This window comes from Struthio camelus, chromosome 1 (genome assembly GCF_040807025.1).
Source record: "Struthio camelus isolate bStrCam1 chromosome 1, bStrCam1.hap1, whole genome shotgun sequence".
NCBI classification, from domain to species: domain Eukaryota; kingdom Metazoa; phylum Chordata; class Aves; order Struthioniformes; family Struthionidae; genus Struthio; species Struthio camelus.
The window spans coordinates 55,388,633-55,402,043 of record NC_090942.1 but is presented as its reverse complement, the minus strand read 5'-3'; the positions used below and the strand labels follow the sequence as shown (position 1 = coordinate 55,402,043).

General features: G+C 47.5%; 1 protein-coding gene across 2 annotated transcripts in view; it reads left to right on the top strand.

Moving 5' to 3' along the window:
• GRIN2B (glutamate ionotropic receptor NMDA type subunit 2B) overlaps positions 1–6,810 on the top strand; it is a 214,028-nt gene extending 207,218 nt beyond the window's left edge. For both annotated transcript variants that reach the window (XM_068939985.1, XM_009665303.2), the window contains one exon: positions 1,340–6,810. In XM_068939985.1, the coding sequence (XP_068796086.1) occupies positions 1,340–3,247 (1,908 nt within the window). In that variant the 3' untranslated portion in view covers positions 3,248–6,810. The remainder of the gene's footprint in view (positions 1–1,339) is intronic.
• Positions 6,811–13,411: the final 6,601 nt, after the last annotated feature.

The window sequence follows — 13,411 nt, the reverse complement described above, 5'->3', positions numbered from 1 at the left end:
TGCTTTATACAAATCCTGCTTGAAGGAATAATATTGACATATAAAGCAGATTCTAGTCATTTCTGAGTCATCTCTCTGCCATTACAGTAACTAGCAGTGTCCCATTTAGAGCTCTTTTTTCTTCCTTCAGCCACCGGTCCTTTATCCTGATCCATTCTGAAGTGAGGTCAAAGCTTGGCATTTCGGACCTCACTGTCTGTTGCTACAGAATTAGCTTTGATTGTGCAAAAAGAGTATAATTGCTGTGTAATATGAAGAAATGACAAAGTCTTTTGAATGTGGGGACACAGCTTTTCTTCTGTATTGTTAGTTTCCAGACTGTTTGAGTCTAGAAATGAGATGGGGAGGATGAAGTTTGGTGATCCTTAGCAGAATACAGATCCTTTCATTTTGGGAATTACCTGTTAGACCTGGTCTAGGTCAGCGAAATCTCTAAAAAGAGTTAATCATCTTCTAACTGCTGAGATAAAATGATAGCATGATGTGGTGGTGTCCTTTCACAATTGACATTAATTAGCAGGCTCCATTTGGCAGGCCAGGGAATAAATGAGCCCCTTTCCTTCTACTTGTGGGGATGGCCCTTGCAAACGGTCTGTGTCATGGATGAAATGAGCTAGTGGGGAATATGGAGGAATTAGGCACTGCTGCTATCTGATTTGAGGTTGAACAGAGGACTTTCAGGGGTGTCGATTTGGAGCCTGTTATCATTGTTAAATTTAACTGAAGGCAATTAAAAATTCTGTTGTACCTCACTCCACCATATGCAAAAGACCTAAATACCCATTTGGCAGACCTGCTCTTTCTGTCTGTTTCCTTTTCTAATCTGTGCTGGTGAATAATGTAGCTAGGTTTACGACAAATGAAGCTGTTCCCTTTTTAAGCAAGCTTCTGTCTCATTGATTCACTGATGTCCAGCTGTATTTCAGGGGGCAAAACAGACTTTCTTCCTCTCATCCATAAAGAATCCTTTGTCTTATCTTGATGCTTTACTTCCCAAGGATATCATTTCTCCATTTGCAATTCTGTTACACCTACTAAATTTGAGTAACCCTTACAGATGCTACCAGGTATGCCTGCATCATGCAGATATGACATGAAGCAATGGAGAGGAAGAAAAAAGGAGGGGAGGGGAAAAATATGAGGGAGCAAAAGAGAGGGGCAGAAATGGAAGAGCTAGTAGTGTAGGTCTGATTGCATTTCATTTGATTGTGCTTTGTGATGGAAGGTTGGCAAGTTTTGCTGTCCCACAAGAACGCGCTGTTGCTGTGCACTGTGCTTCCCAGCACTTCTCCTATATTCTCTGCAGGAGCACTCACCTTTCTGCTTCCTCTCATTTCAGGGTATCTACAGCTGCATCCACGGTGTGGCCATTGAGGAACGCCAGTCAGCAATGAACTCCCCCACAGCGACTATGAACAACACCCATTCCAACATCCTCCGCCTGCTTCGGACAGCCAAGAACATGGCCAACCTGTCAGGGGTCAACGGCTCACCACAGAGTGCCCTGGACTTTATCCGCCGTGAGTCGTCAGTCTACGACATCTCTGAGCACCGCCGCAGCTTCACCCACTCGGACTGCAAGTCCTACAACAACCCCCCTTGTGAGGAGAACCTCTTTAGTGACTATATTAGTGAGGTAGAAAGGACCTTTGGCAACCTCCAGCTGAAGGATAGCAATGTGTATCAGGACCACTACCACCACCACCACCGCCCCCACAGCATTGGCAGCACTAGCTCCATTGACGGGCTCTATGACTGTGACAACCCGCCCTTCAATGCTCAGTCACGGTCCATTGGGAAGAAGCCCTTGGACCTGGGGTTGCCCCCTGCCAAGCACAGCCAGCTGGGTGACCTCTATGGCAAGTTCTCCTTCAAGAGTGACCGCTACGGGGGCAGTGGGGCTCATGATGACCTGATCCGCTCAGATGTCTCTGACATTTCCACCCACACAGTCACCTACGGCAACATTGAGGGCAATGCAGCTAAGCGGCGGAAGCAGCAGTACAAGGACAGCCTGAAGAAGCGCCCAGCCTCTGCCAAGTCCCGGCGGGAGTTTGATGAGATAGAGCTGGCCTACCGCCGGCGACCGCCCCGCTCGCCTGACCACAAGCGTTATTTCAGGGATAAGGAAGGGCTACGGGACTTCTACCTGGACCAGTTTCGGGCGAAGGAGAACTCACCTCACTGGGAACATGTGGACCTGACGGATATCTACAAAGAGCGGGGAGATGAGTTTAAGCGTGACACGGTAGGAGGAGGTGGTGGGTCCTGCACCAACAGGGCCCACCACAAGCACGGCTCGGGGGAATTCAGTGGAGGCAACGAGCACAAGCATGGTGTTGTGAGTGGGGTCCCGGCGCCATGGGAGAAGAACCTGACCAACCTAGACTGGGAAGACCGGCCTGGAGCTAATTTCTGCCGTGGTTGCCCTTCTAAGCTGCACAACTATACCCCGGCGGTGGTGGGGCAGAACTCCACCCGCCAGGCCTGCATCCGGTGTGAGGCTTGCAAGAAATCAGGCAACCTTTATGACATCAGTGAGGACAACTCACTCCAAGAGCTGGACCAGCCACCTGCCCCCGTGCCCGTGGCCACCAGCGCCACCTCCTCCTCCAAATATCCTCAGAGCCCTTCCAATTCTGCCTCCAAGGTGCAGAAGAAGAACCGCAACAAGCTCCGTCGTCAGCACTCCTACGACACCTTTGTGGACCTGCAGAAGGATGATTCGGCCCTGGCACCCCGCAGCGTCAGCCTCAAGGACAAGGGCCGCTTTTTGGAGGGGAGCCCCTACGCCCACATGTTTGAGATGCCAGCCAGTGAGACCACCTTTGCCAACAACAAGTCCTCAGTGCCCGCCACCAGCTACCACCACCACAACAACCCCGGCAGCAGTGGGGGTTACATGCTCAGCAAGTCTCTCTACCCTGACCGGGTCACTCAAAACCCTTTCATCCCCACTTTTGGGGATGACCAATGCTTGCTCCACGGCAGCAAATCTTATTTCTTCAGGCAGCCTGTGGTGGCAGGAGGGCCCAAAGCCAGGCCAGACTTCCGAGCCATCGTCACCACCAACAAGCCGGTGGTTTCAGCCCTTCATGGGGCTGTGCCAGCCCGTTTCCAGAAGGACATCTGTATAGGGAACCAGTCCAACCCCTGTGTGCCTAACAACAAAAACCCCAGGGCTTTCAATGGCTCCAGCAACGGGCATGTTTATGAGAAACTCTCCAGTATTGAGTCTGACGTTTGAGTGAGAGGGGAAGAACGCGGGGAGGGACTGGGGGTGGATGTGGAGCGTGGGAGGGTGGGGTGGGATCAATCCCATCAGCTACTCTCCCAGGTCGTCCTTAGTTTGTGGGATACTGAAGTTCTGTGTAGGGCAGCACTGGTGACAAGTGCCACCTCTTTGGTTCCCCTCTTCCTCCTCCCCTTCCCCACCCATCCCCTTTTATCTCTTTTTCCATGTTCTTGCTCCTTCCATTCTCCTCCATTCCTGGCCATTGCACTTTACAGTGACATCGGAGTTGGATGTCCTCGCTCGTGGTTTTATGGGGCAGGGGAAAAAAAAGCAGAGAAGGGGTGGGGTGAGAGGGAGCGGCAGTGACTCTAATGTTTCACCCTCACTGGCTCCTGTCAGACAAAGGCACATGCACACACACGTGTGTGTAGCGGGAGGAGACAGCAGAAGCAGTGTAATGGACATGCAGGAAAATATGCTTGCTCAGGCAACTCTTCCTAAAACTGCCTAGAAAAGAGTAATGTTTGAAGATGTGGAAAAAGTGAAGGGGGAATAACATGACTAACCTGATGATGCACTTACATGTTAGCTATTCTGAGGTTCTCGTTACATTATTTTGTGAAGACTATGGGGGTTTAGGGCTGAAATATATATATAATATATATATATATTTGCATATATGCTGAGAAATTTTACGCTAAAATTTTGAGATGTTTGCTGGGGGATGTGGGGGTGGGAGAGGAGAAGGGTTGTCTGCAGGTCTGGCTAGTGGTTTCACCATGGCTATTACAGCCATTGAATCTGTGACAGACTAGCGGGAGAGTTGGAAAGGAAGTGGGCTCTGAGTGTGGGAAAGCAACCTTGGAATCAGGGAGGCTTCTGGGAGCTCTGACAGGTGATGCTAGTTTGCACTGAAATGACAGGGTCCTGGGGATAGAGGAGCAGGGTTGGTTTGCTAGCTATGAATTGCTCACTAGTTGTGACATACTTCAAGGGTGGGAGCAGTGTGTAGTATGGGTTAGCCTATATGCGAGTATATACAATAACTTTATACTTGAAATGTCTATAGAGAAAGCAAAATAAACCCACAATCCTATAAGGTGTCTGGATAACAAACACAGTTGAACAGAGCTAAAGAGTACAGGGCAAAGATGGGGAGATTTGTCACTGTCACTGCAGGGGACACCAAGCCGGTTTTGGCCCATCCTTTTGGCAAGAAGGGCAGGATAAAGAACCTTTTCATCTTTCTGCCCTCCCTACCCTTTGCCAGCAGGTTGGAACAAGAGGAACAGGGTGCCCTCTGCCAATACTGGCAAGGTGCTGGAGAAGAATCATGCTATAAAAGGGTGTATGTGGTTGTGGTGGTGCTGGTGGACTGTTTCAATGCCTCCTTGCACAAGTGGAAATGGGAGGAGGGTGTGCACACCCATGGGGAATATATATGTATATTTACTATTGAATGTACAGGGGAAGTATACGGCTTGTCTTCCTGGGGGAGGATGGGCTCAAATAAATGCCAGAGAGCACAGAAACTTGTGCTGAGGCTGAAGACAAGACGTGCAAGGCTGAGATGTGTGTGTACATGTACGTGTGCATCTGCATGTGTGTGAGAGAGAGAGATACTAGCACAGGTGCAAAGCTGGAATAGCCTAGGGTTTCCCATCCCTGCAGTTGTAGTGACAGCTTTCCTGGTGCACCTAGTATCAGTAAGTGTTTTTTTCTTTCCATTGTATCATTTTAGATGCAAGTTAAACTAAATGAAAGGAAGCAATGGTAGGAGTGAGAAGTTGAACTCCCCTTTCAATTGTCTTCTTTTCCCAGAGAATCTGAGGTGGGAGTGTGGGCTGACCTCTCCCATCCTAAGACATGTGGCAAAGTCCCTCCTGTTTTTCCTGGGTCTGTCCCAATGGCTCCCCAGGGGAAGGATTGAAAGAGCCCTGTGTTAATGGCATGGGGAAACTCCTGGGGACTGACACTGAACAGATATGGCAGCCATTTCTTTATGAGCCACATTTCCTGGAGCTGAAAGCCACCTCTTTCTCGTTCCTCACCGTACCCTAGTTGATTTTGTCTTATCTTTCTCTTTTTAAGCCAACAGAAGGCCTTTTATTTATGTACCTATTTATTTATTTATTTTTTAAAGCTGGGGCAGGGAAAGGGTGGGATTTGCCTGTAAAGTAAGAACGTGAGGAGCGGGTGGGCAGGGTTGGTGAGGGGGATATTTCCTTAGATTTCACAGAGGAAATTAAGGAGAGAAGAGGGGGGAGAGTCTTTGTAATGCCGCCCCTTAGTCTTTGAGGTAAGGGAACTTCTTATTCTTTCCCTCTTCTCTCATTACAAAGACAAAAAGGAAAAAAAAAAAAGAAACCAAACAAATTAACAGAGCGATCTGCAATCCGGAACACATGGCAGCTTGTCAGATGCCTCTGACAGCGGCTACCAAGAAGACGTTCCTTTCATTTGTAAATATTTCTTTTTTAATGCGTTTTTGTATAAATTGGTGTTTCTCTTCTCGTGAATATTCAGGTCGTGGGGTGGGAGGGGGGGAGTTTGTTTCCGTTCTGTTTGTTTTCTACGACTTTTCAGGCTGCGTTTTTGGAAGCGGTTTACGCGGGTCGAGGCCGTATGAATGAGGAAAAAAAAAGAGAGAGAGAGAGAGAGAAAATCATGTGTGTTGTGTTCCCCCAAGGCCCCCCGTATCGCCCTGTCACCTTTATCTTCATGAATGGAAGACGCCGGAACGTCACTTCAAGCCTTGCCAGCAGGGTTTCATGTTATGATGGGAACACCCCCAAATCCTTTTTGCGTATAAACTCTCTGTACCAGCATCTCTCTGTGGAGTTTGGGCCTCAAGGCATTATGCTGTCTTGATAGTGGTGGGGTGAACCATCAAGTTGGCCGCTCAGGTTGGACCATCACTTGACATTAAGAGACTTCTCCAATGCTACTTTGGTTTAGAAATCTTGGACCTGGGAAAGCTCGTGAGAATTTCTGGTATTTCCTAAGGGCTTGGGGGGGGAGCTTGACAGCTGGCAAGGGCAGCTAATCTCTTTGGCGGTTATTTCAATACTTTCCGTCCCTCCCCACCTGGAACGAGGAAACCTGGAGGGTGGCTCTGCAGGGAAATTAAGCCGAAAACAAACCAAAAAGAAGTTAATGGAACTTTTTTCAAATCTCTTCTTAAAGGTTCTGATTTTTGTGTTTTGGGGTGAAAGTTGGTTCGTATTTTCTCCGAACTGGTCTGTCCCTTGTTCCACTGATTGGCAAATGATAGTTTGCCAAAATCATTATCTAGTGTTGATACTGTGTAGCACTGTTAACACTCTGAGTGCTCTGCAAATATTAACTGTGCCACAAACCACTCAAATGAATGCTCTAGGGCAACCAGAAAAGAAGGACTGGAAATTCTGGACTGAACTACTGGACTAACTACAGGAGTCTGGTGTTTTGCCTTCTCCCATAATAGATTAGGCCATGTGTCCATCAGGTTAATCCTTTCTCCTATAAGCGATCTTTTCTGGTTGCTTTGTTTATTTTAGTTCTGACAGGTCAAGAAGTTTTGGGACAGAGGTGAAGGGGAGGGGGTGGGAGGGGGAGGGTGTAATTCATAATCCAGAAATAAATCAATGATGTTATTAAACTCTGATTATATATTTAGAATTTTAGATTTGGTGTACTTTCATTCTAAGTATTCAAGTGAATCAATCAGGTAATATTAGCAGCAGGTGTTGTCTATACTAGAGTACCACCCATGTGCTGTTTATTACCTGTCCAAAAAAGAATGGGATTTCATACCAGAGCCTGACAAAATTCCATATTCCTTCCTTGCCATTTCTCTCTCTCTCCTGTAGAAACACCAGTATTTTCTGGGGCAGTGGCTGGAAACATTTTCCCTCTCTGAAAGTTTCTGCACACAAGAAAAATGAGCAAAAACCATTGCATCCTTTACAGTTTGGTGACCTCTACTATATATTTGCAGCCAGCCTCCTGGGAAGGATTAGGCACCTTTGGCAATGTTTCTGACATTTACCTCCTCACTGTAGCCCCAGGCATGGCTCTCTGGGAGGTATTTGCATGAGCCGTGCTCTTCTGAAGTAGCATTGGGTTGTATGTACTGAGCTGAAGGAGGATGTGAGGAGAAGGAGATGGAGGAAGAAATATTCCAAAAATATCAGAAATGTGCCATGCACAGTGGAAGGCAGCCAGCAGGTAGAACTTGCAGCCATGGATCTCCATATAATAAACCTTCTTGAAGTACTCACACCAGCTTTTTACCGTAGCATGATACAACACAGGCTGGTGTAGCACTTCTCTCCTACCGCGCCTTCCAGCGAGGGCAATATCAGAACTTGTCATGTCACATCATAAATAGGGAAGAAAAGCTGCAGTCAGGACTTGTCAGTCGAGACAATGAAGCACACCGGCCCCATCGCCTCAGCAAAAAACCATCCTGTTCTGATATCCAGCATGTTCCATCAGAATTCTTCAAGCAAGAACCCTAGTGGGTTCAAACAGCTCAGCAATATGCAAGTATGAACTTTTCCCACCGGAAATTGATATTTCAATTTCCATTGCATGAGGAGAGGAAGATTCCTCTGTGATGTCCTGAAGGAGTTGGTGGAGGAGTTAGAGTTGCTAGAATGGGCCTCTTTGCTTCTGACTTCTTCAGCAACGCATGCTGATGTTGAGCTCCTCGCTCCAAGAAGACACTAGCATCCATCTTGAATAAAGCCCCTTTGTACCTTCAAATCAGGGTTGTTCCTCACAGCAACATTGCCAGCAAAAGAGAGGGAGTGAGACAGAAAACATATATGACGATGGTGACAGGTTACAGTGATCAGAGATACCTCAGGGATCTTTATAGGCAAGTCTTTGCTTTAGAGCTTTCTATCAAATGTGGCATATCCTCCCACCTCCATTGCTTATCAACAGATGGAAGCAAGCCTGGGAACACAGCCAATGATCAGACTTAGGCCTTTCACACATCCTCCACTCCAGTCAAGCAACCTTTGATGAGCCCTTCCCATGGAGAAGGGTAGGAGGCTGCATTTCCCCATGTATTTTTGGTTGCCAAAAAGAAAAGAAAAAGGGGAGGGGAAAATGATGAGAAGTGCTGATGAAGGGACTTTGTGCTGACTGTCTGCACCATTGCTCTAAGGAATTATACTTCACCTTTCCTGCTCAATCCAAGCTGGCAAAGTGTAGGGTCCGATTATGCTGCCTCTCCGTGGCATATGCCTGGCTCACTACAGGAGTCCACGGGAGCTGTGTGCGAGAAAGGAATTGGATTGCTGACAACACATGAGGATGGACTCCAAGCCACGATCCCTGTACGCATCCACTCTTTCCCATAAGTGCTTCCCTGCTGCTGAACACACCTGGCGTGTCCACGTGGAACACACCTACCATGCTGCTGGATGCTGCAGGGCACATCGAGATAGTAACTAGTGGGACCCGACTGTCGTCCCCACAAGGGCTTATTTTCAATTTGCAGCCAAATAGATTTCCAAGCCATAGACCCTCGCTGCATTCACCCACCTACACTTCCCTGTGCCTCCCTCCCTCCCTTCTCCCTCCTCAGAGGCAAGCTGGGGTGCTGACTGTCTCCCTGGCAATACTAATGCTATAGCTCCACTTTCATCACGGGCCCCCTGGAACTCCCTGGGGCTGACTGCAGACAGACCTCGGTGTCTGGCATTAGAACGACAACAGTGACAACAACAAAAAATCACTTTGCAATTGGCTTTAAATTCTTTCTTCATCTCTTGAGCATCCCCAAATTGCTCTCCTAGCCATGCCATTTGAGTGAATTCTGGCACTCTTCTGTCATTACTAACAACAGAACCGACGCAGGATGAATCTGCTTGTGTGTAGAAAATGACTGTGAAGCCGCATCACAGAGAGCAGGACTCATGTCTCGCGACGTCAAGGGTACAGTCCTCTGACTGCTGAGGTAAAGGAGGATCTCTGTGATGTGTTAGTAGTTACAGATCTCTTAATCTTCTGGCCTCCTGCCATTAAAGGTTGACACAGCAAACACCAGTATGCACTCGAACAGGTCAGACGAATTCCATGTGATGGGACAGGGGTTCCTCTGGGCACACGCACACATTTGAGACATGCTGGGGAAGTGACATACATGTGAACAAGCCTGATGCAGCAGGAAGCTGTGAGGCTTGCGTGCCTGTACACACACACACACACACACACACACACACACACACACACACACAAAAACACACAAAACCACACACACAAACGATACGTTGCAGTACGCTTAGCAACTCTGTCCCACAATGCAGTTTTGCCAAGTAGGAACGTGACCTTTCCTAATGTTCTGCTGGTAGTTATTTAATTTATGCATTCACTTTGTGACTTTTACATCATCTGCTTTCTTGACTGCAGCATTATTGTGTAAATATATGTGTATATATGTACAGAAATTAATTCAAACAATTATATTCAGGTTGGGAAAAGGGTGGTTTTTATATCTGTACAGTATTTCCTTATTAAATAATGGCATGGGGGGAGGGTTGGGAAAGTTAACTTCTAAATTGTGGTTTTATTGGTCTGTGGTGTTTGAAGTTGTTTCAGTGGTTGCTTTTGCTGGTTCGGAAAGTTTATCTGGATGTTATATGTGTGTGCCAAGAAAGGGTCCCCAAACAGGGGAGGTTTGGGATTGGTGAGGGGTGGTGGGTAGCAGAGGGTGTTAATAATTTCCTGTAATAAAAGCTGTGTTGATTGCTAGGGACTGTTCGTGTGAGGCACAGGGCTGTTTCCTTCTCTATGTGCTTTACTCTTTGATTAATTTCTCTTCTCTGGTCCCTATTGTCTGTTCTCTGGAACCTCAGCAGAAAACCTTTGTTAATGTGGACTACAGGGATCTTTTTCTAGGCCTTCATCTCCTCCTGACCAGCTCTCCCATCTTTTCATGACCTTGCCAGTACCAGTGGGTGGGGAGACCGCATTGTCTTGAACCCTCTGTGCTTTTCTTGTCCATTTTAATTCCTTTCCTTCCTTTCTGTCCAATCTCTAAGAATGACCTCATTTTCAGGTGTTCTAGTCTCTCCAGCAGTTTACCGCCTCATCTCCCTGGCCTCTTATATACTTATTTCCCATCTTGCTCACGTGATTCTTCAGTATCATCTCTACACCTCTTCCCTCAGAATGACTTATGCTGGTTGTTTGCCCACTCTGCTCCTCTTATTATTGTCTTGTTGCTCTGTTGTCTTCACCAGACTCTGCAGTGCTATGCAGAAGAGTCATGGAGGGCAGGCCTCTGTTTCTCTTCTCCTGGAAAATTCTAGCCCTGACCAGTTTTTTATATGATATTTGGTAGCTATTTTTGGCTTTTCTGATGCTTTCACTGAGGTGGTGTTCTGCTCTTGCCCACTCAAGGAAAATGAAATAATCAGTCTGGCAAATTAACACTGGTTAGTGCAAGGAAGCAGCAAAACTGACTTTTCTAAGAAGGCCAAGAGAGATAATATTATTTCCTTCCTGGGGAGCTTACTAGTGAATGCAGAGTAGGGTCAGATATACTTTTAATCCACTTCCAGTTGAATCATGTCAGATTGAGTAGAATCTCTCTGCTTTTACTCTATGTGAACCAAGTAAGGCTGCTGGAAAGAAGCAAGCTATCTTTTAGAAGCACAGGGCTACCTTCCTTAATCTCCTGGAGGCCACTGGTTTGTAAATACCTGCATAATGTTCTGCGGTGTTGGAAAGCTGGGAATGAGTGTCTGGTAGGATTCAATCCCTTTCTGTCTGATGAGTCAGTACGAGGTGGTGATTGGCCCTAGCTGACAGAGCAGGCTCTGTAGTCCAGCTTGGTGTTAGTAAGAGAGGAGAGTGACTTGAGTGTGACCTGGTGAATGCGTGGAGGCAGAGACAGTGTAAAACTGGTAAAGATTGTAGACAGATGCCAGGGCACCTCCTTCCTTCCTTGTCCCTTTTGGATCATTGCTCCTCTGAATCTCAGAGGAACCTCATCAACCCATCATCCTCCACACAGGTTGGGACTGCTAGCAATTGCCCTGGCTGCTCATCCCTGAAGACATCTGGGTCTGCTCGTCACAGTCGGAGAAAGGGCAAGTCAGCCTCCCTGTGTACGCATATGTATTGCCATGTGCCATAGTCTCTGAAGGTTTAAGCTATACTGTATGAAAGCATATGAGCCATGCAGGCAGCAATGGAAAGGGTCAGCATGCCCTGAGCCCTGTTATCAAGAGCAGCAGCCTTCTCCTATCTGCTCTGCTAACAGCTCTTGCTCACGCTGCCATTGCAGGCCTGCATCTCCAATTCCTGTGGTGGGAGAAACCACCAAAGCCACATGAAAATGGTGCTCCCCCCAAAGGAGTGAATAGGGTTGACATCCCTCTCATGAACCCTTGTTATGACCTTGGCATGGCTTTCTCAGTATGTTGCACAGTGGCCTCTGTACTTGTGAATACATGGCTGCAAATATCTGTCAATCTGGGAGCAAGTGTACACATGAGATTGTTCATTTCAGTGACTTCTGGCAGAACGCTAAGCATAAGTGAAATCAGAAGCTACCGGGCCCATCCGGCGCTACCCTGACCATACGCATCTGTATCCTAGCTATCTCCTTGGGACGACAGCCCATAGATTAGTTTTTGGCTGAACTGGTGGGTCACCTTAGTGTCGCCAAACTCCTTGCTGTTTTTCCTCTGCTTAATCAATGTGCCATAAGCATGACGTACCTGCGGCATTTGCAGGGCATCTAGAGAAAGCACATCTATCCCATAAGAATTTTATCAAGGCCCTGGGCACTAGCTGGTAAGTCCCATGACACCTTTATAGCTGTCTCAGAACAGACAAAAATTAGTCAAGGGGATAAGATGGAAGTCTTGGGCTTGTGCTTTCTTCTTCTACTCCTCCTCCAGGCCTTGGAACTAGATCCATACACATAGTTAGGCAGCTAAACTCCTGTGAATTTCAATGACTTCTGGGCAACTACTTAGGGGTTTAGATGCCTAAAATGCCCGATGTGGATACACGTGCTTGCGTGGGCCTCTTCCTGTAATGCATTTTGCCAGGTTTCATCTCCCAGGAACTCACTATGCTTGAACATAGCTTTGAGGGGTTCCTTCTGCTTGGTACCACCATGTGTATGTTGCATGCCTGTTGCTACTTGTCTGTATTTCTTGCACGTGTCTACTTGTGGGAGGGGAGGGGTGGGTTCATATTGGCATGTGTATTTATGCAGCCTGCGCACATTTTGTCTGTATGGTGCCACTGTCTGTATGTGTGCTTAGATGTGTGTGTACGCATGTATTTGAGCCGAATGAAAAGTATATGAAGCTGTATGCTGCTAAAGCCAGGTGATGGATACCCATAGGTACCCTGGCGGCCCTTCTGTTGCTCTTGCTTAGCTGGTAGGCCCTGGCATGGCTGCTGTGGTTAGGACTCTGGAGGACCAGCTCTGAATCAGTGACCAGGCTGGGACACAGACTCCTCCTGCAGTTGGTTTGAATACAGCACCAGAAACCCATCCCATGCGTTCACTCAATTCTGTGCTGAACCCACTGTGCCATATTTTCAAACCATTGTGCCACACTCATTACCTACTTAGGCCTTAACTGGTAGGTGGAGCAGGAAGACAATCCTTCGCTGACCTGTAAAGTATTTCAGGAGAGAGCTGTTAAATCCTGTCCCAGGACTGAAACAAGAGGCTCCTCGGTGCTTTTCTTTTGCCTACCAGGGCAATGGAAGTACTGTATTTCTACTTGCAAGCAAGCACTAGCCTGTCCTCCCTTGTTCTTGGGTCAGATAGACATGGGAGAAATCTGAGCTGTGGTGGACTGATCTCCCATGCCCGCTACCTGGAAGAACCTCACATTCCTGCCTGGAGTTGGGTAGGGAGCTTGAAAATCCCAAGCTCTTGGGAGAGTAAAATTTCATCAGAGGAGACTGTAAGCATGGAGTTATGTGGCGAGGAAGGGTGGGAAGCAGTGAACTTTCTGCAGCCATCCTCAATCCCATTCATTTCCAGGGGAGATCACTACACCAGTAGCATCACAGAAGCTGACCTGTTGGGAGGGCCCTACAGTGCCAACCAGCACAGCACTTTAACTGGCTGAACTGCAACACTGCTGAACTGCAACACTGCTGTCTTCTGCCAGCAGCCAGAAAAGACAATCAGGACCTCATGAA